Source organism: Mercurialis annua, linkage group LG8 (genome assembly GCF_937616625.2).
Source record: "Mercurialis annua linkage group LG8, ddMerAnnu1.2, whole genome shotgun sequence".
NCBI classification, from domain to species: Eukaryota; Viridiplantae; Streptophyta; class Magnoliopsida; order Malpighiales; family Euphorbiaceae; genus Mercurialis; species Mercurialis annua.
The window spans coordinates 30,547,359-30,572,342 of NC_065577.1; the positions used below are offsets into that span (position 1 = coordinate 30,547,359).

At 33.1% G+C, this 24,984-nt stretch overlaps 2 protein-coding genes across 4 annotated transcripts; one reads left to right on the top strand and one right to left on the bottom strand.

Annotated features, from left to right (window-relative positions):
- Positions 1–9,943: 9,943 nt before the first annotated feature.
- On the top strand, positions 9,944–20,819 carry LOC126661306 (uncharacterized). 3 transcript variants are annotated; one of them, XM_050355127.2, is made up of 14 exons: positions 9,945–10,300; positions 11,066–11,177; positions 11,349–11,461; positions 11,538–11,660; positions 11,772–11,947; positions 12,242–12,317; positions 12,873–12,959; positions 13,164–13,244; positions 18,440–18,472; positions 18,687–18,740; positions 18,954–18,995; positions 19,459–19,537; positions 20,409–20,479; positions 20,608–20,819. In XM_050355127.2, the coding sequence occupies exons 1-14, from the start codon at positions 10,109–10,111 to the stop codon at positions 20,704–20,706; spliced, it is 1,338 nt and encodes a 445-aa protein (XP_050211084.1). In that variant the 5' UTR covers positions 9,945–10,108; the 3' UTR covers positions 20,707–20,819. The 3 variants fall into 3 exon arrangements, with proteins under 3 accessions (XP_055960012.1, XP_050211084.1, XP_050211085.1); XM_056104037.1 differs by lacking the exon at positions 13,164–13,244 and having other exon boundaries at positions 9,944–10,300; XM_050355128.2 differs by lacking the exons at positions 13,164–13,244; positions 18,440–18,472.
- A 202-nt stretch (positions 20,820–21,021) lies between these two features.
- On the bottom strand, positions 21,022–24,680 carry LOC126661305 (bifunctional purple acid phosphatase 26-like). The gene is made up of 9 exons (XM_050355126.2): positions 24,442–24,680; positions 23,793–23,993; positions 23,592–23,703; positions 22,752–22,978; positions 22,476–22,614; positions 21,822–22,042; positions 21,617–21,738; positions 21,350–21,511; positions 21,022–21,263 (listed from the first exon to the last, which is right to left on the bottom strand). Exons 1-9 carry the CDS (start codon positions 24,613–24,615, stop codon positions 21,203–21,205), a joined length of 1,419 nt encoding a protein of 472 aa, XP_050211083.1. The 5' UTR covers positions 24,616–24,680; the 3' UTR covers positions 21,022–21,202.
- Positions 24,681–24,984: the final 304 nt, after the last annotated feature.

The window sequence follows — 24,984 nt, forward strand, 5'->3', positions numbered from 1 at the left end:
GTAAAACTATAGAAATAACAGATTTTCATTCCATAAAATCATAAATTTATTTTATGTACATGAAATTAGTATTACATTCCTTAAAGACAATCTTTACACATGTTTAATAAAAAATTACTGTTATTTAAAAACAGTTAACAAAAAAAATTATAGATCTGAAAGTAAAAAAGAAGAAGAAGAAAAACGATGAATCATTTTGCCTCGAAATCTGATCATATGCCTTTAAAAACTTTTAAAGTCGTTAAAAACTTCCGATATTTATTCTTCATCCGACAAAAACTCCGATTCAGATCTGAAAAAAATGGAAACAGGAAAACGGCGGCGGCGCAGCGAGGATGAAGGCGACAGTGGAGCGGCGCTGAAACTTGATGAAGGGCGGCGACCATAAAAAAGAATAAAGAGTAGGGGATGGAAGAATATGGAGGAAATAACTGTTAATTTGAGAGACAAGAGGAGAGATCGTATAAAAGATATAATTATAAGATGTTAGATTATGTTTATAAAATAAGATGGTGGAAAAAGTAAAAAAAATGAGATGAGATGTATAAAAGTAAAGTCCAGCCCATTTTCGGTATTTTATATAAAAAGCCCTAAAAAAAATCCCGACCTTTCGTCCCCTTTTCAATCCTAGCCTGACGTTGAAAATTTGTTAATTTTACCCTAATTTGCATTTTTTTCATTTTAATTGTGTCCTAAAGCATAAAATTGCCTTTTCTTTATTAAACAAAAATTCAAAAAATTTCTTTAAAAATGATCAATTTAATATAAAAAGTTAACCTAATAGAAAAGGAGTCAATTTAGAGTATTTTTTTATTTATCATATTTTCATCATTTAACTTCTAATAGATTATAGGTATTTTTATTTATTCTTTTTTATTTTTTAAATTTATTTTTTAAGTGTATTAATGTTACTCTAATTTTTCTCATAAAAATATTGTTTTATTTACTATATCTTGTATTTCAAAATTTATTTGATTATCATATAATACTCTTAAACATCCATTTATTTCTCTTATTAACTCTTCTATATTATATTTATTTCTTAAATCTAACATACTTAAATATCATATCTAAACATGCTTAAAGAATAAAAAATAAAATTAAGTGAAATTGTAAATAATATGACCTTTTGACTTAGAATTCATGACCATGACTTATAGTTAGTTTTGCTGCATGCGGTAGCTCAACTGCGTGCTTCATGATTGATGCCTTCGTTATGCCAAATTAATTAATATCTTTCATTTTCATGATGTCCATTGCATTTTTAAAATAGAATTTAGATAGAGCACCTACTTCTACAATATATCATTTTTATGTCATTTTGCCAGAAATTTACTAATTAACTTCTCACAGTATTATTGGCTATTAATCACCTATTACGATTATTAAATAAAGTTTAGGAGATTTAACGGTCAAAATTTAGTTCAGTGGTCTTGATTAGTCGAATGTCTAAGTTGGAACCGGGAAAACTACATATTGATCGGTTGAAAACTAAAATCGAACGAACGTATATTTTAATAGAAACCAAATTGACTTAAAAAATTAAAACCGAATCGAAAACTGAAAAAAAAATTAAAAATTTCAGCCGGTTCGGTTAAAACCGACTACTATACAAAGAAAAATTATATAAAAAATAAAAATTTGATTTTTCAACCAATACAATTAATTTTTATTTTCTAAAATTCAAAATTTAAACCAAACCGAATAATTAAAAAAAAACTAAAATCAAACCGACTAAAAGTTATTTTTGATTGGTTAAAACAGTCGGTCTAACATTTTGCTCATCCATAAATGTACGAGTGAATCTAAAACTATTTTAAAAATAATAAAGAAAATTATTTTTAGGCACTCCAAGTTGTTGGCGGGATGTCCTAATTAACTTCTTACATAGGTGATTTTGTTTTTTGAGAAATTTTACATAGGTGATTATTAAATGAAGTTTAGGAGATTTAGCGGGCTAAAAGTTAATTTAGGGATCTTATTTAGTCGAATGCCTAAGTTGAAAACGGCCAAACTAGATACTAATCAGTTGAAAACTAAAATAGACCGAACGTATATTTTAATAGAAACCAAACTGATTTAAAAAAAATTAAAACCGAATCGAAAACTGGAAAAAAAAAAATTAAAATTTCGGCCGGTTCGGTTAAAACCAACAACTATATAAAGAAAAATTATATAAGAAATAAACATTTGACTTTTCAACCAATACATTAATTTTTATTTTCTAAAATTCAAAATTTAAACCAAACCGAATAATTAACATAATTATAAACTAAAATCAAACTGACTTGAATTTTAATTAAATCAAACCGACTAAAAATTATCGGTTCGATTGATCAAAACGGTCGGTCTAACATTTTGCTCATCCATAATTGTACGAGTGAATCTAAATCTATTTTAAAAATAATAAAGAAAATTATTTTCAGGCACTAGCATATGTCATAATCTGTATTTTTGTTCTCCTTATTGTTAGAAAATCAAACGATACAGACTTTCATTTTTATTTCTTTTAACGGTTAGTCCTTCCGTTTAATTTTGGTGTTAGTCAATTAATAAAAAATTTAAATAAAAATAAAAGGGTTTAATTAATTAATAAACTTATTTTTAATATAAAAATTATATTTTATGAGATTGAATGGTTTAATAAATCCAATTTCATTTGTTTTACTTTTCTTATATTTAAATTTGTTTAATTCAATTTTTTTTAATTTATTTACTTTTTAAAATTAAAAATACAAAAAGGTATATTTTTCAAACAATTAAAACATTATTTAAAATTAAAAATTAAATTAAAACTTGTCAAATTATTAAATTTCATAATGATATAAAGTTCATTTATTCATGTTGTAAGCATAAGTTGAAGAATCAAATTCTATTTTAATTTCTTTTCCAGTTAAATTATTTAACTTAATTAACTAACATCAAAATTTAACGGAAAAACGGTAACGAAAGAAAAGTGAAAAACTATATTATACAATTTTTAAACAAAATGACTAAGCAGATAATAATTTACTCAAAATAAGAATATATTAATAAAATAAGAATAAAAAATAGATAGGTAAATACATTAATACAAATGGATGGAGAGAGAGAGAGGTGGTAAAAATAAGATTATTCAGAGTAAAAAATAATAAAAATATGTATTATTATAATAAAAATAAGTTTTAGAGTAAAAATATAAAAAATATCAAAGAGGTGAAGAATTTTGTGATAATTACCTGAAATACATGTTTTGTTAACTTATTTACACTTTTACCTGCCAAGTTTTAATTTTTCTTTTTTACCTTTTTTATTTACGAAAAATACCTTTTTGTTTTTTTAATTTCAAAAATACCTTTTTCCGGTTTCCAATTTTGGTTTTCGGTTTTTTTAGTTCGGTCGACTGAACCGACTGAATCGACCGACAATTTTTTTATATAGTGTAACATTAATGTATATATAGTGTATTAGTGTTAATATTTATTTTTTATAGATTTTTTTCTGGAATTGTTTTTTATTTTTTATAGTGTAACAGTAGTGTATATATAGTGTTTTTATGGTGTTTATATAGTGTAAGATTAGTGTATAGGCAGTGTATATATAGTGTATAAGTAGTGTATATATAGTGTATAAGTAGCATATTTATGGCATTTTGTAGTGTTTTTTGTGGTTTACACCATGAAACACAACAAATACACCATAAAACACTGCAAATACGCCATAAACACTGTAAATGCACCATAAATATACTAAAAACGGCAGAAATACACTATAAATACACCAAAAATACACTAAAACGTAAATATATTATAAAATTACTATAAATGCACCATAAATCAATTTTTTCTTTACAAAATCAGTAGCAATAAACAAATCTATGAATAAGAGAAGACAAAATAAATAATTATATGAAAATAGAACAATTTTATAAACAAAAAATTATAATTTACAATAATTTATTTACAAAATATTTAAATCATTACAAAAAACCTAAAAAATTACACAAATCTAAAAACGAGTCGAGAAATCCATAGCACGAACCGAAGAGACGAACGGACTAGCGCAAACGGAAAAGACGAACGGAAAAACGACCGGAAACGACGAGAAATCCATCGGAAGTAGACGAACGCAAGCGCGACCGGAAAGACGAACGGAAAGACGAACAAAAAAATAATCGGAGGAGATAAACTGAAAATCAAGTGAAAAAGAAGAAGAAAAGAAGAGAGAAGAAGAAAGAGAAGAGAGAGAGAAAAAAGGTGGCTATGTAAAATTTTAACCTAAAATGAGATAAGACGAATTTATATAGTGGGTAATTTGGTAAATAAGTGGAAAAGATAAGGCTTTTTTATATAGTGGGTAATATAGTGGCTTATTAGGTAATGTAGGATAAGAGGAAAAGATGGGCCAAAATGGTGTAAATACTTTACCCGGCCAAAACAGATATTTGGAAAATAATCTCAAGTATTTTCTCTGCTTTTTTATTCAGATAAAAATTATAATCATTTTTAAAAATAGAATATTTCCATCAGTTTTTCAAAATAAATTAAAAAGTGGCAATATTCACCCTCAACTTATAAACAATGAGTAATTAACATATAATATAAATTAATTTTGTGGACAAATCAGTTCACGAATTGGCAATTGGCAATTAAACATATTTATTTGGAAGCTAATTTGGCAAAATAAGGCTAACTGCCCATAATCACTAAATTCGTATACTTGTCACAAATTTAATTTATGTATTAATTGCCTATTGTTTACAAGTTGAGGGGAAAAATTGATATCGGTGCACGGTGACGAACTTGAGGGGTTGAAGCGTAATTATCCGTTGGGTCACAGTAAAAATTTAAAAAATTGGACTAATTACAATGCCCTAAAAGTTTATGAGTCAATTTGCATGTTTGATGGACTAAATTAAACATACCCAAATTCTTATGGCCCTAGAAACTCTTTTTGATGCTTATAGTAATCAAAATAGCTCTTTAGCCACTTTTTTCATGGCACATCTAATTTAATACGAATTTAATAACTAATTATCCAAATTAGACCTTTAAGCTAACCTAAACACTCACTTGTACACTCCTAACTCAATACGAGTACCTAATAATTCCTAGACCTAATTTAAACACTATTTAAAACACAATTAAGCTAATTAATCTGGGGATCGGATCAGAGAATTAATACAATACGAAAAAAATACAAAACCCTAAAATCCACTAAGCTTGGCTGAACCATACACCACCACCACCACACACACACGCACCAGTCAATCAAACGAGCTTCTACGATTCACTCAAGAACGCACTGCTGCTTATCAATTCAAAGTTGGATTCTACATCCGGATCGCCAAAAAACGAGCCAATGACTCATAATGGCACTTTTGAGGACCCAAATCATTCTTTATCACTTTTTATTGCATATACATTGAAATTGTTAAATTCATAAAGTTAGGATGCATGCGTAGCTTGTTTTCAATATTTTTACCATGAACTGCTATATTCACGGTTTTTGCCATGATTTGATCTAGAAACATATTTTAGGATGTTGATACCAGATTTAGTCAATATATCTCAATTATAGAATTTTCCAGAATATATTTTGTGTGTTTCTGACTGATTTTTGGTTGTTTCTGCACGCTTTTGACCAAATCGACGAACTACCACATACCAGCTTTTGGTGGCGCCACCGCCACCATATCCTAAAGCCGTCGCAACAATAAAGTGGTGCATCTGCCACTCAAAGTGGAGTCGTCACCACTCAAGGTGGCGCGATGGTTCTTCAGCTTCAGACCCCTCCTAGATCTTAATTCGATCCAGATTGTATTTGTGTTTCCGGGCTCGTTTGAACTCGTAATTGGGCCCTGTTTGATGATAGGAGTAGAAATACTCCTATTTGTGGGTCGATTCTGAGTCACTATTTGCATTAATTTCGTCATTTCAGACTTTATTAGTGGCTTATTATCATTTTGAGTGTTTCAGGAGAAAAATGCAAATATGGCGACTTTTGGAGCGTTTTTGGTGTTTTCTAGAAGTACCGGGGTGAAAGAGCGTTATTGAGCAAGAATTGGAAGTGGAGTACGTCATTTTGGGGCTAAGTTAGAAGCTACCCGCTCGCACACTCAATGAAGAATCAGTGTGCGAGCTAAATTAGACCAACTCAGTAGCCAAATGGAAAGATGCAAGAAAAAAGAAGATTTGGCCAAGTCAAGAGGTGTGCGCTCGCACACCTCCCAACCCGAACGCACATCGACCCGCTCGCACACCCAATGCTGAAGTGGTGTGCGAGCAAAAATGGAGGGTTACAATAGCAAATCAAGAAAAATGGAGTTTTGGCCAAGGAAGGGAGTGTGCGAACGCACACTCCTGTACCCGGTCGCACACCTACTTCAAATACACGACTCAACTGACAAAAATACCCCCGAATGAGTTCTAAAAGCCGTGAAACACGAGGATACTTCTGGGTTTTCACCAACTTCGACCTAATATCAGATTCTAGAGGCGGGAGCCGTATAAATACTAGTTTGTAACATTGAACAAGGGTTCGCTCAATTTTCATTAGACATAAACCCTATATTAGAGTTTTCTTATCGTTCGATTATCAAATTTATCAGTTCTTCATTATTTTATTATCGATTATCATTAGTTTACTTTCGAACAAGGTACGATTATTATCAATTTCATATTCAGTATTTTATTTAATCTTAGTATGAATTCTTTAATGATTGCTTTTAGTATTTTTATTATTATGTGTAGCTAAACCCTTCGTTGGGGATTATCAATCAAATTATGTATGTTTAGTTAAATCAGAATTATGGGTTTTTGTTCTTGATATGTTCTTAATTATTGTACTTAATTCCTAGCCTGAATTGATCACTTAGTCTTTGCCTTTTGTTTTAATTTTAGCTCGAGAGAGTAAAATTGGAATAGAACAATATAATTAGGAACGTAGGAGTTAATTGCGCGAGAGTGAATTAACGAATGCATGTTCTTAGGATTCACTTCATAATCATTCAATTAATCAGTAATTAGGTTAATCATTGTGCGAGAGTGAGTAATTAACCTGTTATTCATTAGTTTTATGCTTTTGCCTGCAATTGCTCGAGAGAGAATTTTAGGTGCTTCCGATTAGTCCGAACCATATCAGAACAATACAATCCATAACCCAAATTAAATAAACAGCATAACAAAGATTAATAATCCTTGCTTTTCTCATTATTATTAAACACCAATTTAATTACAGCTTTAGTTTATTTTAAGTTACAATTGTTAAATTCTGTCTTTTAATTTCACAACAAACATAAATTGTCTTTTCGGCTATTCTAATCGAGTTTCTTAACTGGTTGTCTTTAGAGTTTTCTCTGTGGGTACGATATCTGGACTTTGCAGTCTATATTACAAGTTGGCATAAGTACGCTTGCACATTTTGACCAACATTTGAGCCTGTGGTTTTTATAATTAGTTGTAGGAAATTATTATGTATTGTAATGGACTCGTAGAAGTCAGCATCGGCATTCCAAATTAGGTTTGTGGGCTGCCACATCACATGGGTCCTAAAGTCCAAGCCCGATATAGACCAATAAATTGCAGACATGATTCCGAATTTATTTAAACTCGGAATCGACCCTGGTTTGAACCAATGGACGTGTAACGACCAGACGAAGAACTTCCATGTTCTGAACGAACTCAAATTCCGGGCGCAGAGACAGCTAAATATTAGTCGAGTGCCAAACACTCCGGTTCTTCAAGGTTAAAAGTACATGTAACCTTCTGTTGGACCAAGTCCCATTTGAATCCTAAGTTTGAGTTTGACAATCAATTTAAAGAGCCTAATCATGTTTATTAGTGTGTAGGAACATACAGAAACCATCCCGAGTTGAATTGGAGCTTTCTAGCGAGAATCGAAAATCTAATTTTCGACAAGTTCTAGTAGCTTATCACGTCCGAGATTTCTTTGGCATCGTGGGCGTGATATATAAATCTCTGGCGCTACCACATTTATCATGGGCGAGATTCATGGCTGGACCAAAACTCCTTCGGGTTTTGACTTTCATCTCGGGCGCTACACAAGCATCACGAGCGCGATGAATATGACCGTTGGAGGTCCAACAGCTCTTTCTGCGCACGCTTACCAAAGGTTGACACTTGGCTTGCACCCATTGGCTGAATCCTTGAAGTTTGAGTATCACTGGCGCGACGAAGGGAATCACAGGCGCGACAGGGTGCTTTTCAGCACAAACTTGAGTTTTCTTCTAGAAGACTCTTGAGTTTGTTGGTAGGGTTATAAATACCCCTTGTCTACCACATTTATTGGTAATACACTTTATCAACAACCAAAGATTATTACAAGCATTCAGTTCTCTTATCTAAACATTTATTGTGCATTAATTTGTATTGATTGCTTTTCATTTCTTTGTTGATTATCAATTCCTGATTAATCATTTAATGTTTGTAGGTTTGTGATTAGCCTTGAAAAATCACTTTGTGAATTTGAGATTAGCTCTAGAAAATCTCTTTATATTAGTTGGTGTTTAGCTTTAAAACACATATTTAGCGGATTATCAGAATCTCAATCTTTGATTGAGTAGTGGAGTGGGATCGAGTAGTGATCCAAATCATTCTAAATTCCTTGTGTCTTTTTCTTTTCTCTTAAACTCCTTTAGATTTTTAAAAATACCTTTTTCACCCCCCTCTAAGGTAGCATTTGAGATTTCACCTTCCATGTATATAAACTGTAAATGGAAATGTTTATATTGTTTATCGCTTTCCAAATCCACCATTTATCATGCTTAATAATTTAACCACGTTACATAACTCCAAATCCAAAAATTCACCTAGAAATCTTAAAACTGCCATAAAAATATAATTAGTGGTTGTATAGGTTTTCAAGATGAGACAAATAAAATTAATCTCATTCAGACATTTGGTTTAGGCTTGGTGCATGCAAATAAATAAAATCTATCTTTATCTGCTACATGATAAAAAAAACCCAGGATTAGATGCTTGTTTAGGAGTATTTGCTACATGTGTACATGTAAGTTCAGATTGAGTCATATGTACGTCTCACATGATTTCTAGCTTTCCAGATTTGTTTATTTTCTAGCACATTATCCTGCGGACTTCATGTATGATTAAGATAAAATATTTCAGATATTGCCCAATAAATAAATATAATCAATAAATCGAGTACAAAGATTTTGGCAGTGTCCATCGAACATTGTCTTTTGGTCCGATGCACGATAATCTCACCCACAAGTGTGTGAGGTTGTCTAGTCGGTATAAAAGACATTTTCTAACTTAGTTAGATGGCGTATTCAATTTTCAAAACCTCACTAGATTCGAAGTCAGGCATAAGTCTGGAAGACCAACCCCCGGAACCCCGCTCCGCTCACAATACTTTAAAAATAGTAATTATCTTTAATTTTGAAATTTATTTAATTAATAGTTATTTATATATAAATAACATATACCCTTAATATATATATATATATATATATATATATATATATATATACACACACACACACACATATATATATATTTGCCCTCTTTTGACCACGTAAAAAATGATATGAATATTTCACGTAGGCAGGAAGTAATGACAAATATTATTTTGTTAATGTTATTGAGTAGAGAGGGTTTTGGAGGTCCGATTCGAAACCGTAGGCGTTTGGAGATCAAAAAATTGAAAGAGGGCCTTTTAGCTCCCCGCCTTAAATCATAGAGATATATTTGTCCCTTTTCCTACAAAATAATTTAAAAATCACTTTTTTCTACTCTCTAAAATCACTTAAAAAAACAGTTTAAAGAAAGAGAAATTATCCTTCATATCTCATTTTCTAAAATTTGTACAAAAATATATTTTTACCTTTAATTTATGAATGAGTTGCTAATAATCTATTAACAAACTATCAAGGGAACATTTTTGCAAAGTTTTTAAAAATGACGTATTTTTAAAAAAAGACTTTAAAGAAAAGAGAGCAAATGGGAGATGGACAGTTGTGTTATGTCCGCTACAACAATTCCCGCTTTATCATTTCTTTTTTACACTGTTCAACTTACCTGCCACAACCTCTACCAAAACCATAGATTCCGAGTTCTACTTCTTTTGCGTATTTACTTGTTCTTAATTGATGGAGTGTAGGAGTTGTATTAGTGGGTTTAGAGAATTGAAGCCTCTGGTTCACTTGCTTTTGCCGTTATCAGTTCACTGGGTTGCTGAACAAATGACCGTCTCTGTTCTCGTTGATGTTGTTACTCGTGCTTTATGTCCTGGCCAGTCAACCTGTTCTCAGGCTATCTATATCACTGGTCTCCAACAAACCGTAACTTAACTTAAGCTTTTCTTTCTTTCATTTCTCCATTTTCTTCTGTTCTTTTGTTTTCTGTTTGGTTGGAGAGAAAATATTGAAGCAGAAAACTATGGAAAATTAGTAGTTTGACTTTCGGGTTGATTATGAAGTTTTGGGTGGTTCTTCTATATTCAAATTTATTTTGATTTTCTTAGTAAAGGAGATGGAATTTCTGTGTTTTTGGCAATAATTTTCACTTTATGCAATCAATATGATTATAGTTTTGTTTTGTTATTTTATGAAAATCTTGGAGTTGGGTATTTTTTATCTTTGATAATCGCGAAGGGGAAGGGTGAGCGTTTGCGGGAGAAATTGAACCGTGATCTTAGCAAAATGCTGGCTAACGCTTATACCATTGCACTTGGCTAAAATTGAAAACGTATTTTTGCGCAATGAGATTTTATATATCGGATAGAGGCTTTATTTTGTTCCATCATTTCCATTGATCGGATCCTTTTTTTTTTGGTCTCTTCTTTCAGTTTGTTTCCTTTTCAGCATTACTAAACTAAAAACGATAGTAATTAATTAGCTATACTTGGTACATAACAGAAAATGTAGACGGAATCCGACGTTGTTTGTGAAGTAGAAAAGAAAAGACTTGCATATATGAAGAACGCAGAGCATGACATTAAGATTTTATTATCAATGCTATTGAAATCTCCTATGAATTAAGGTTTATAAAATGTTAGATGTTATTTTCTTGAATCATATTCTTAGGCATGTATAATATGTTTGTAGGTGGTTGGAATTTTCAAGATGATTGTACTACCTCTCCTAGGACAGCTTGCAGATGAGTATGGGCGTAAGCCGTTCCTCATTCTTACTGTATCTACATCCATATTTCCTTTTGGTATGTTCGAAACTTCATTTTCAGTCATTCGGAAAAAGTTAGATATACTATAGAAATGAAAGGAGAATGCATCCTCATGTGTCATACAAATCTAGTACTCTTGTAGAAGTAAATTTATGCTGCAATCGAATTAGTGCTAGAGCTCTCAACTTTCGTGTTTTCGTGTATCAGCTATACTTGCATATGACCAATCTAAAGGATTTGTGTATGCGTACTATGTGCTTCGTACAATTTCCTTCATTTTAAGCCAAGGAAGCATTTTCTGCATTTCTGTTGCCTATGCGGTAAGATTTAGTTCTATCTGATAAAAATATATGGACCGAGAAGGCTAGTATCTCTAATTTTCCCTTCCCTTGGTAGGCAGATTTTGTCCCAGAAAGCAAGAGGGCTGCGGTGTTTAGTTGGATGACAGGACTCTTTTCTGCTTCTCATGTTATAGGAAATGTTTTGGCGCGATTTCTTCCCGAGAAATACATTTTTCTGGTATGTTAGCCTATTTCTAATATCTGTTTTACTGCTGGTTTGGAATTTATGTTGTTATGATTATCTGAAATTTAATTGTTTCATGCTGGCTGGTTGAACATTTTATTTCAGGTTTCAATTGCTCTCTTGCTTTTTGGTCCTATTTATATGCAAATCTTTCTAGTTGATACAGTTAACCGAGCTGAAAGAAAGGACCATCATAACTCCACTTTATTAACTAAAACCGTTAAGGTTTTCCACACTCGGTGTAAATCAATGACAGATGCTGCCTCCTTAATCATTAGCAGGTATTTAAAAAGCAGACAATCTCCTAATCTAGCTTTGTATAAGTTTAGGGGTGTGCATTCGGTTCAAACCGAATTGTATCAAATCAAAATTTTGTTTCTGTTCGGTTTTATGATTTGGTTTGTATCAAAATTTAACTGAAAGTTTTGTCCTCCCAAAACCAGATTTTTTTACAATTTCAAAGAGAACCAAATTTGTCGGTTTGGTTCTGTTTTTCTGTAAAGTTCGATTTTTGCAAACCCCTATATATGTTGGTTGCAACATGAAGTGCCATTCTCATGTTTCTAATGTTTCAGCCCTACACTTAGAGGCATTTCTTTTGTTTCATTCTTCTATGAGCTGGGAATGACTGGCATCAGCTCTGTTTTATTTGTAAGTACTTCCTCAACTAACTTTTTCATGCTGAATCCGATTAACCTTTTGCATCATTAACTGGCAATAGACATTAATCTACACCCGAAGTTAGTTTTTCAGTTTTTTTGCTTCTGCATGGAGAAACTATGAATCAAGGAATATGAGATAATAAGCATGCAGACATTTTATCCTGAGATCTTATCCTAGTTGATACGTGATATTATGAAGAACAACATGATGGTCAATTTGATAATCTGTACATCTCATTTATTCCTTAAAAAACATGAAATCAAGTTATGTTGCACGAAAATTTCTCCGGTCTTAAATTTCAACCTTTCGTTTCCGAAATAGTGTTGAAACTCCAAAACCCATTCTTATAAAACATATCGCCATTTTCCATTTTCCGTTTCATCATTTCTGTTTTCCGGCTATATCAAATGTGTTTCATTACATTGATGTTCCAGAATGCTGATTAAGTAAATACAAGTAGTGATGTTTATGGTGCAAACCCCCTTCTTTTTTGCCTCTTATGGAGTTCCAATGTTCCATTCCTGACTATTATTGCAATTGCAGTTCTATCTCAAGTCAGTCTTTGGCTTTAACAAAAATCAGTATTCAGAAATTCTACTCATGGTGGGAGTTGGCGAAATATTTTCTCAGGTAATTTTCTGTCTGTAGCTTGTCAGTCCGGTTCTACTATATGAACAAACTTGAAGTATAAAATTTACCTAAACATGAACATTTTGCATATCATTTTACTCTTCTCACCCCAAGAAGCTGATATGACGAAATAAGATGTATGTTAACTTTTAAATCGGTAATTTTCGATTTGTCTGATATGTTTCATCTGTTATGTGCTTCTAGATATTATTGCTTCCTCTTCTGAATCCATTAGTTGGTGAGAAAGTGATATTATGTCTCGCCTTATTGGCATCAATTGCTTATGTAAGTTGCTTTCCATTATCATATCCATTAACAGCACACGAAAAGATTCGGAAATATAAAAGGAAAATAATTTTTAATGGTATATATTGAATCAGAAATTTAGAGAAGAAGAAGAATTATTATTGATAACCGTCACTGATAAGAACAGTGAAGAGTATTTATACAAGCTACAAAGGAGAAGAAAACACACCTATAGTGTGTGACAGCTAATATACAGCTCATCTAACTAACTATCCACATCAGCACTAACTAACAAATCAGCCACATCAGTGACAAGTTAACTAACTAGCTAACTAACTCTAACTGATTAATAAATACATCAGTTAACATCCCCCCCTCAAGTTGGATCTTGGGGAATAGCAAGATTCAATTTGGACACAAGAAACTGATGAGGTTGTGCGCCAAGAGACTTTGTAAAAACATCTGCCAACTGAAGCTTTGAGGGAGTGAATGTGGGAAGAATAAAACCAGACTTGTAGTGCTCACGAACTAAATGGCAATCAATGTCAAGATGCTTAGTCCTCTCGTGGAAAACAGGATTTGCAGCTATATGAAGAGCAGCTTTATTATCACAGTGTAGCAGAATTGGAGAGGAAACTAACACCTGTAGATCAGTCAAGAGATAACGAAGCCATAGTAATTCACATGTAGTTGAAGCCATAGACCTGTACTCTGCTTCAGCTGTGGAGCGAGACACAGTGACCTGCTTTTTGCTCTTCCATGAAATAAGTGAATCACCCAAGAAAATGCAGAAACCAGTGACTGATTTGCGAGAATCAACACAGGATGCCCAGTCAGAATCACTATAAGCCAGAAGCTTTAAATCAGAAGTAGCAGAATAATAAAATCCCAGAGTTGGACAACTTTTGAGATATCTTAGAACATGAAGTGCAGCTTCCCAATGAGGCAAACGAGGAGAACTCAAAAACTGACTGAGAACATTTACAGAATAGCTGATATCAGGTCTTGTAATGTTCAGATATAATAATCTGCCAATAAGCCTTCTGTATTGATTAGGATCATCTAACAGATCACCATCTGAAGCTGAGAGTTTAACATGAGCAGGTAAGGGAAAAGAAGCAGGCTTTGCTCCTGTGAGACCAGAATCAGCTAGGATGTCCAAAATGTACCTGTGCTGGTTTAATGAAATCCCTTTAGAAGTACGATGAACCTCAAGTCCTAAGAAATAAGTCAAAGGACCAAGATCCTTTATTGTAAACTGAGAATCAAGAAACTGTTTAACTGTGCAAATTTCTGAAAAGTTATCTCCTGCAAGCAGCACATCATCAACATATACAACTAAAACTGTGAAATGACCATTTTGTTGCCTTGTAAACAAACAGTGATCATGAGCAGATTGTGTAAAACCAATAGAAACAAGAGAAGCAGTGAACTTAATGTTCCATTGTCTAGATGCTTGCTTAAGACCATATAGGGATTTCACCAACCTACAAACTTGATTAGATTGAGCTTTAGTATAACCCTGTGGTGGCAACATATAAACTTCCTCTTCTAATGTACCATGTAAAAAGCATTATTCACATCCAGTTGTTCTAGAAACCAATTTTTAGAGGCTGCTAGAGCAATTAGAAGTCTGACAGTAGCAAGTTTAGCTACTGGAGAAAATCTCTCTTTGTAATCTAAGCCCTCAATCTGATTATACCCTTTGGCTACAAGCCTTGCCTTGAGCCTTTCTACAAACCCATCAGGTCTGTGTTTAATCTTGTATACCCACTTAGATCCTATGGCAGTCTTAGTGGGAGGTAGAGTAGTCAACACCCAAGTCTCATTTTTTTCCAAGGCATCTAATTCTAATTGCATTGCATCTACCCATCTAGAGTCTTTGTGAGCTTGATTATGTGAAAATGGTTCTTTGATACTAGAGGGGCCTACAGGATCATTAGACAGGGTAGAAGAACTGGTAAGAAAAGAAAATTTTGGAATGGGATAAGGTTTGCCACTTGGGGGTTTTGAAAGAGTAGCAGCATTAACTTGGTAGTCTTTAAACCAAACAGGCTTTGTTATAGTTCTGGTAGATTTTCTAGGTGGAATTGGAGTAATTACAGTATCATTTGATTCAGGAACAGTAGTAGCAGGTGGGTTATATGAACTAGAAGGAAGAGATTGTAAATCAGATGATGTGTGAGGAGAGGAATTTGTGTCAGACAAGGAGTTATCAATATTGGAAGAAATGGAAGGAAGGACAAAATTATCAGAAGAAGGAATTGAAATAGTAGAGTATGGAAAGTGAGTTTCAAAGAATTTGACATCTCTACTAACAAAGTACTGATGATTGGACAAATTAAGTAGTTTGTAACCTTTCTGTGTAGAGCTATATCCCAGAAATATTGATTTAATACCTCTGGTGTCAAATTTGTCTTTTGAAGGACATGTATTTTTGGCATAGCAAAGACAACCAAAAATTCTCAAATTGCTATAATCAGGTGGTTTGAAAAAGAATTTCTCATATGGGGTTTTCCAATGGAGAATTTTCATTGGCATTCTGTTTATGAGATAAGTAGCAGTTAAAATACAATCACCCCAAAATTCTTTAGGCAAATGAGCTTGAAATCTTAATGCTCTAGCTACTTCAAGTAAGTGTTTATGCTTTTTTTCCACAACACCATTTTGTTGTGGTGTGTAGGGACATGTGTGTTGATGAATGATGCCATGATCTTGTAGGTATGAAGAAAGAGTACTGTTAAGAAATTCCAGTCCATTATCTGTTCTGATAATTTGAACTGTTGTTTGATACTGAGTGCAACACATTTTAAGAAAAGTAATGAGAGTTTGTGTGCATTGAATTTTTTGGTTTAGAAGAAAAGTCCAGGTAACCCTTGTGTGATCATCCACAATAGTTAAAAAATAATGAGAACCTTGGACTGAAGTAGTTTTGTAAGGTCCCCATAAATCTATATGTAACAGTTCAAAGGAGTGTGTGGTTCTAATTTCAGAGTTTGGAAAGACAAGTCTATGGTGTTTTGCTTCTGTGCAAATCATGCAGTCTGAGTTTTGTGGAATCTTATGAATGACAGAAGGGATATGACTAAGAGTGGAAATGCTAGCATGTCCAAGTCTAGCATGCCAGATTGCAAAATTATCAGTAGAAGAAGCATTCATAAGAGAACAATCCAAAGGATTCAAAAAAACATCTTTATTGAATTTGGATAAAGCAACAGAAGTATCAACATGTGTATTAAACACAGCTGGAACAGATTTGAGTGAAAAACTAGTAGAATCTAGTTTGTACAATCCAGCAATCTGGTGTCCCTGAGCCAGTATTGCATCAGTCTTCAGGTCCTGTATAAGGCAACATTTAGAGAAGAATGTTACCTTGAGAGGATTGTGCTCAACAAGCTTACTAACTGAGAGTAAGTTGTATTTGAAATCTGGTACTAGTAAAGTGTTTTTAAGAGTAAGTTTATCATTGAGAACAACATTACCAACACTATTAACAGAGTTTACTGTTCCATTAGGTAGACAGACTTTGATTGGGTTAAGAAGTTTGGTTTTGGTTGAAAGTAGGCTAGGGTTAAATGTCATATGATCTGAGGCCCCAGTGTCTATTATCCAAGAACCATATTTACATAATTCAAAACCACTAAGAGCATAAGATGGAAAAATACCTGCAAATGTGAGTGGATCTCCATATGCCCTTTCCACTGTTCCAGCAAATTTCCCAACTGAATTTGATGAATCCAGTGCTGACTTTCCTTTGATGAATTTTAACATTCCTGCAAGTGTATTTCCCAGCTGCTCATAGTTAGTAAAATGTTCTGGTGCCTCCCAACTTTCTGCTTTGTTTTCTGTATTCTCATCATATTCACACTGAGTTTGTGCTGCCATCCTGGTGTTCTGATTCTGCCCCTTTGCTTTATTTCCCTTGAACCATTCAGGATACCCAACAAGTTTGAAACAACCTGATTTTATATGTCCATCTCTGTTACAATAATCACAGTGTCCCTTATCTTTGTTATCTCTTTTGTATTCCTGACCATATCTTTTCTTATTATCCCAATTATTTTTGTTATACCCTTGTGGATTGGCCAAAAGAGCAGTGCTTTCCACAGTAGAAGTATTTTGCCCAATTACTTGTCTTTGTTTTTCAACAGTGAGGAGCATAGAATAAGCTCTATTTTCATTAGGCAAAGGATCCATCAACAGAATCTGGTTTCTAGTATATTCATATTCCTCATTCAATCCCATTAAAAACTGGACCAATCTGTCTTGAGAGTTAAAATCTGTAAGTGCCCTTCCCAAATTACAGCTGCAGTTCTTAATTGCTCCACAAGTGCAAACAGGCATTACAATCATACAATTCAATTCATCCCACAATCTTTTCAATTTAGTAAAGTAAACTGAAATTTCATCATTTCCTTGAGAAACTAATGCTATTTCTCGTTTCAATTGATACAACATTGGACCATTACTTTGACCAAACCTCTGTTTCAGATCATCCCATAGTACTTTAGCAGATGATGCACAAAGAAATGCAGCAGATAACTCTTTAGACATTGAATTAAGCAACCATGATATTACCATGCAATCTACCTTAATCCATTGCTCATAAGCATCTGAATCTTCATCAGGCATCGGGCATTTTCCATTTATAAACCCTAATTTGGTCTTAGCACCTAGGGCGATTTTTACAGCTCTACTCCAGCTGAAGTAATTGTTCACAGTCAAAAGAGTACTCACCAGAGTAATATTAGGGTTATCAGATGATTGCAGTAGAAGAGGATCTCCATTGTAGAGATTGAAAGTTCTTCCGAAGCTTTGATTCGCTCCATTGTTTGTGCTGTTGCTAGATGGAGCATTCTCCATTTTGATTGATCAATACTTTTAATTCAACTTCTGAATTCTTTCTTCTTCGATTTGAAGAAGTTTTGAAAACTCTAAGATCATTAACCTAAGAGCTCTGATACCATATTGAATCAGAAATTTAGAGAAGAAGAAGAAGAATTATTATTGATAACCGTCACTGATAAGAACAGTGAAGAGTATTTATACAAGCTACAAAGGAGAAGAAAACACACCTATAGTGTGTGACAGCTAATATACAGCTCATCTAACTAACTATCCACATCAGCACTAACTAACAAATCAGCCACATCAGTGACAAGTTAACTAACTAGCTAACTAACTCTAACTGATTAATAAATACATCAGTTAACAGTATACTTTTTTCTCAACAGGCATTCTTCTATGGACTGGCATGGGCATCTTGGGTGCGTAAAACATTGACTTATTTGTAGTTAGTTAGATGTATGGTGTACCTGCAATATAATTGGCAAAACATCTTTCAAAGATGAACGTAGTCAAAAAAATAATTTGATGAGCTCGTTTACTGAGAAAAAGGCAACAATTATCTCAAGGACTAGTTTCTTTGATGTAATAAGAATCATAAGATTGTGAGGTTGCATGCTTGTTTTGTGATTGCAGGTTGCATACTTGGGTGCAGCATTTGGAGCCATTTTTGTTCTTGTCACACCTTCAGTAAGTACTATGCCTTAAACTTATTCTTTCCTTTCATCTCTGGATTATGTGAAATGATGATTAAAACTCAACTCAACTTATCACTTACTACTGAGGTTCAAAACCGAGACACGAAGAATGCACTTGGAGAGCCTTAGCCACTTGGCCTAGGCCTCACTGACTATTAATGCTCAACTTATCACTTGCTTATGCTGCCAATATGTTGATGTGCAGACTTATGCTATTATTTCGAAGGCATCGAGCTCAGCGAATCAGGTTTATATAAACTACTAGTAGACAAGTATCAATATATTTCATCTAGATTTAATTCGACATTTGAATTCTTACAAATATCTTTTCATTTTTTTCTATGTTCTTTGAAAACTTCACGTGAACTTTTGGACTATGTTTGATTCCCCACAGTGGAATACATTATAGTTACATTCCATCATAGATTGAAATGTTTTAATTTTTTTTAAAGTCAGATCAGTTCGGTTTAAAAAAGTTCAAAATTTTGGTTTAGTTTCGAACCGAATGCACACTCCTAGTTAGAGTTAATTGTACTGCAAAGTGCAAAGTTCAATTGCAGTAAGTCCAATGATATCCATTTACAATTTTAAGTTAACATACCGAAAATCCTCTGCTCATGTGAAGAGGATTTTGATCAAACAAAGCTGTCTAACTAGATTTTTACTCTTTTGAATCCACCTTGTAAGTTTTTTGATCCCTATCATTTCAGGGAAAAGCGCAAGGATTTGTTGCTGGAGTGCAGTCTATAGCAAGTTTGTTATCCCCTCTTGCAATGAGCCCACTAACCTGTGAGTTGCAACTTTTTTTCATGCTTGGATTCTTTGCTATTAGGCCTAATTACTTAAAAACCACTCATCTTGAACTTTTTTTTCGTTTATACCCTGACCTAGGAAAAAAATTCATTTATACCCTGACGTATGCATTTATGTTTCACCTCTATCCCGAGACACTAAATTAATCTCTTTTTCATTAAGAAAAAAATTTAAAATAGTTCTTCATTTTTAACCTAAGCTAATTAGAGTTTAATTATAAATGAATTTTTCTCTAAATGAAGGACTATTTTATTTTTATTTTTAAATGAAAAGAGGTTAATTTAGTGCCTCGTGGTAGAGGTGAAACATAAACACATACGTCAGGCTATAAATGAATTTTTTTCTAGATCAGGGTATAAACGAAAAAAAAGTTCAAGGTGGGTGGTTTGTAAGTAATTAAGCTTGCTATTATCATACTTAAATATCAAATTTTCCCTGAACGTGTACGTAATGAACAATTAACATCAAAATTAACTTTTATACCAATAAGCTACATAGCCGGGGAGCATTCTGCTAAGATCATGAAATAAATTCCTCTCTCAAGCGCCAAAATCCCACTCTCCAAATGATAAACAAAACATCAAAATTAACTTTTATATCAATGAATCTCTTGAACTTATTAATTTTTATAAGTTAACCCAAATTATGATCTATTAATCTAAATTTCTGTTTTCTTAATTGATATATTTGATCTAATTGATACAAAAATTAAAAAGTTTACGGGACTAATTGACAAAAAAAGTTAATTTCTGTGTTAATGTCGATTGTATATAAGATCAAGGGGAAAGTTGTATTTTAAGAAAATCAATTTATCTTTTCTATTCACTGATGCTTCAAGTATTATCAGCATTGTTCCTTTCTAAGGATGCCCCTTTCAACTGCAAAGGTTTCAGCATCATAGTTGCATCGGTATGCATGGTAAGCCCTCACATCTCTATCTCTTTTCTATCAAACAATTTGATTAATGATCAACTAATTTCACTCCTATCCTCATATGGAACGCTCTTACCACTTGAGCTAACTCATCTCGTCTTATTTTCTTATAGATGGTTGCTTTGTGCTATGCTTGCTTGCTCAAACCGGAGCAAGACTTAACCAGGAACTCCGACGAAGAAATCGAAACACCACTTTTAACTAACAGTTAAGTTAGTACCCAACCTGTCGATTTTTTCGGAGGCAATTGGTGTAAATATATAAGCATTTATCAGTTGTATTTGATGTATTGCAATTGTTAATTTCTAAATATTCGGTTAATTAATCTTAGCTGTAGTTTTTTTTTTCCCCTAAATATCCATTATGGAAACTCTGAAATAATTAATATATATTTTAGGAGCAATAAAAATTAAGTTTCATTTGATAATGGTGAAAAATGAATAATAAACATAATTAATTATGCAAAACAAATTAGGATCAATCTAAATAAAATAGTTCTAAATTAAGTAGAATTCTAGGCATAATGATATAGAAAAGCAGAGAGTAATGATATTTATTATCGTAGGTTCATGTTGAGCATAATATCCCAAGGATGAGCATGGACATACTTTTGAAATACAAAGAGATGACCTAACCCACACGTTAATCTCCATTACGGTTATCAAAATCAACAGAATTCCAAGAAAAATGCATCACAAATTTCATAGATTATATAGTTGATTCATCAACAAAGCTCCTCAGATTATGTTTCTTCACTTTTTTGCTTGTCCTGTTCAAAAACCATCAGCTTTAACCCAATCAAATTAACCCGAAATAAACGCATATTAACTCAAAGTCATAGGCAAGCTTACATACCAATACTGATTGTTCAGTAGAAGTGAATCGGCAACCACATGTTCGCCATCATCATTCCGGTGCCATGAAAAGAAAGCATGAGTTCTGTTCATTATCTCCAACGTTCCATGCCCATAACTTGCTTCTCTGAATGCCGAATAATGCGGCTGCGGATCCATATATCTACATATATATGGGCCGCCATTTATTAATTCATCAGTTGTCATATATACTCTCGTTAATTATCATAAAAAAAATTAAAGAATAACTAGAAAAGCTAACACTTACTTGGTGGCAAGACCCTCTTGATTCCCTCCATCTCCGACAGTGATGTAAACCGGTGCGGATTTGTCAGGCACCGGATAGCAGAAGCCACTCGATACCTTGCAGCGAATGTTGGAGTATCGGTTCTGATATTAATCAAGAAACTTAAAAGTGTTAGCATTATTCTGATTACATTTACTAATTCCGAATAAAATCTAGGCTAGCTTACCGATCTTTCATAAGCGTGAACATGTCCGGAAAAGACCGCATCGACTTTGTATTGAATAAACCAGCTCTCAAAGGCTATTCTCATGCCTTCGGCCTCCATGAAATGTACTTCATTGCTGTTGTAGAGTGGAGCGTGGGTGATAACAAAGAGCCAAGGTGTTTCCTCACGGTTTACATTTGCGAGTTCTTGTTGCAGCCAAAACCACTGTGGGGAGTATACGACTGTTCAAAACCATGTTCCGCCAAAATATGGTGGTAAGTCGGTTCAAACGATGGAATTTATAAATACATGTATTCCACCCACAGCATCTAAATAGTTTAATCATTAAAAAATATCACATTTTTCCATTTATGATCCAAACATTTAAAATCGTCAACTTTCATCTATTTTTCAATTTTCAATTTCACTAGTCGCCATTTATTTAAATTGGAGTGAAAAATGTTTAAATATAATCTTAATGTAGAAAGATAAATTGAAATAATACGAAGTAATATGAAAGACATATTTAAATTTTAATTCAATCTAATTTCAACTAATGAATATGATTGATGACGATTTTAGAAGTTTATGCCATATAGTACAAAAAAATTAAATATTATTTTTATGATTAAACCAATAAATAAACCCGAGTTTAAGAATAAAAATGTTACGTACCGAAAGCAGAGTAGCTGTTGAGCACAATAATATGAGCTGATGCACGTCTGATAGAGTACCAGAGAGGACTTGTACTGTTGGAGGCCAAATAAGGAGTAGGGTAGCGATAAACATAATTTTTGAAAGGAATTGTCTCTCCCTATATATATACACAGTTTATTAATATATTCAAAGGTAATAAATTAACAAAAGAATTTCTTTTTAATGAATAATACTGATAAAAGAAATCAATAACAATATCACACGTAAATAAAGTGATGAATCATAATAATTTACCATGTAAGGAAAGAACTCAACTTCATGATTTCCAACGGACCAAAACCAGGGCATATAAGCTGTACTATTTTCAACGAAACGACCCCATGAATCCCACCTTATAGGCACATCATTGTACTCATATTTATCAGCATATGAAAGATCTCCAAGAAACAGCACAGCTTTCGCTTCGCTCTTCCTCAAATGGACGAGAGTAGATAATGAATTGTACGTCTGCCCCAAGTCACCTGCCGCGGACAAACAATACGATTCATATCGGATAGAATTAATCCGATGGACCGATCACATCGATTCAATCGAGATAGATAGTAGGTCTAGCTAAATTAATATAGTGAAAGTTGGATCTGTTAATTTTTTTTTTTTATGAAAAACTAACATATATATTTTCATGTATCAAACAAATGTTTTTAGCCATTTTTTTGATTATTTATGAACCAAAGAAAACATAAATTGATTATGAAGAGTGAAATTGATGATACACATGCGTATCTGTCATCACTAAATTAATCGTATTTTGAAATTTGTGAACATTTATCATTACATTGGTATTTTATATAAAAGTTGCCATTTTTTAACATATTTTTAGCTGTATTTTTGGTAAAAAATGACCATAGACTGCACAATACAAAAGGTAGAAAGATTAGAATGTGCAATGCAATAAAAGATCAGATTAAATCGTCATAAACAATAAAAAAATTGAAATTTAATATAAAAATAACTTTATAGTTTAGCCTATTATTTTAGCATATCGATGCTGTGGTGCCACTGCCACATGATGGGGAATCTTTGTAAATACCAAAAAGGCATCTGAAAAATGAAAAATAGAAACAAAAAACATACCAATAACTCCAAATTTATATGGCACGTCTGGATTAATGGCCGGAGGTGTTTGGAACCAAAATTCACGAGCAGATTTACCAGTTCCTAGCTTGTAGTAATATTTAGTGTCACTCTGGAAATTAACCAAGAACATCATAAACATAATAACATTAACCCTTTATTATGGATAATTAAAAATTATATAACACATTAATTAATTACCTCAAGGTTCTTCAAGAAACATTTATGAATGTAGCCAGACTTATACTGATAAAAAGTAAAGTCTGTTACTGTACCCTCGGCGGTGAAATCGTACTGTTTCTTTGATTTGCCAAATCGCACCGTATTAGACCCCGGTTCATCAGGTGTCACCCATGACACAAGTACAGCATTTCCATTGTAATCACCCTGGATTATGTGTACCTACAATGCAAAATCAAAATTATATTAGCAATTACTTAGAATAAGAAGTAATATACCCAGATTTAAAAAACAGCACATGTATGAATCCCACATCCCCCACAAAATAGGACGTATTGAAAGTATTTGTAAACGAGGTGTCAAAAAATCCGTATAAAGTGTGAGGTCTGGGCTACGGAGGCTCGCCTCCCCAAGAGTTTACCCAGATAGTCGGTCTCCGCCCCTAAGGAGTGGTCGGGCTATGCCGGGTTCCCTCGTCACCGGAAAAAAAAGGAGTAATATGTTGAATCAGGACAAGCAATCGGGAACGCAAAATAAGAAAAAACTATCCAAAAACGCAGGGAAAGAGAGAAAACTATGACCGGCCGAGTAAGCGACGGGCAAAGCAAAGACAATATAAGAAATATAGTAAGAGCTAAGAATGAAATAAAAGCAAGTGGTGCTGAATTACTTGTTGGGGTGCATTATAACCAGGAGGAGGTGCAAATACAGGATTATCAAGAGGGATATCAGCAGATGGAAAGGCAGATCGAACGTAGGAACTTGTAATGCCTGCATTTCCATGGCTTACAAGTCCCAACATCACCACAAAAAGTCTTACTATAACTCCATTCATCGCTCCCATTAAATTCTAAATCAGTAGAGTATTTGTTGCATATAATGCAAATTCTAATACCGCTATTTATAATGGGATGATACTACTTGCTCAAGTTTGGATTTAATAAAATAAAGGTAAGGTATGGCCGCTCCCTTTAAAATTCTTAAATTTTGATATTGTTGTGGTTTGGTGTCTATATTTTTATTAGATATTGTATGAAAAGTATTAAGAGATCAATTGCCACTATTGGAGCTCAATATTACAATTGAACCACGCGTGAAAAAAGATATTCCATAATATTTGTCACATTTGACCATTTTACATCGATTAAAAAACTAATAAATATGTTATAATTTATATATACTTTTACTAAATTGTCCATATTAATTATCATTA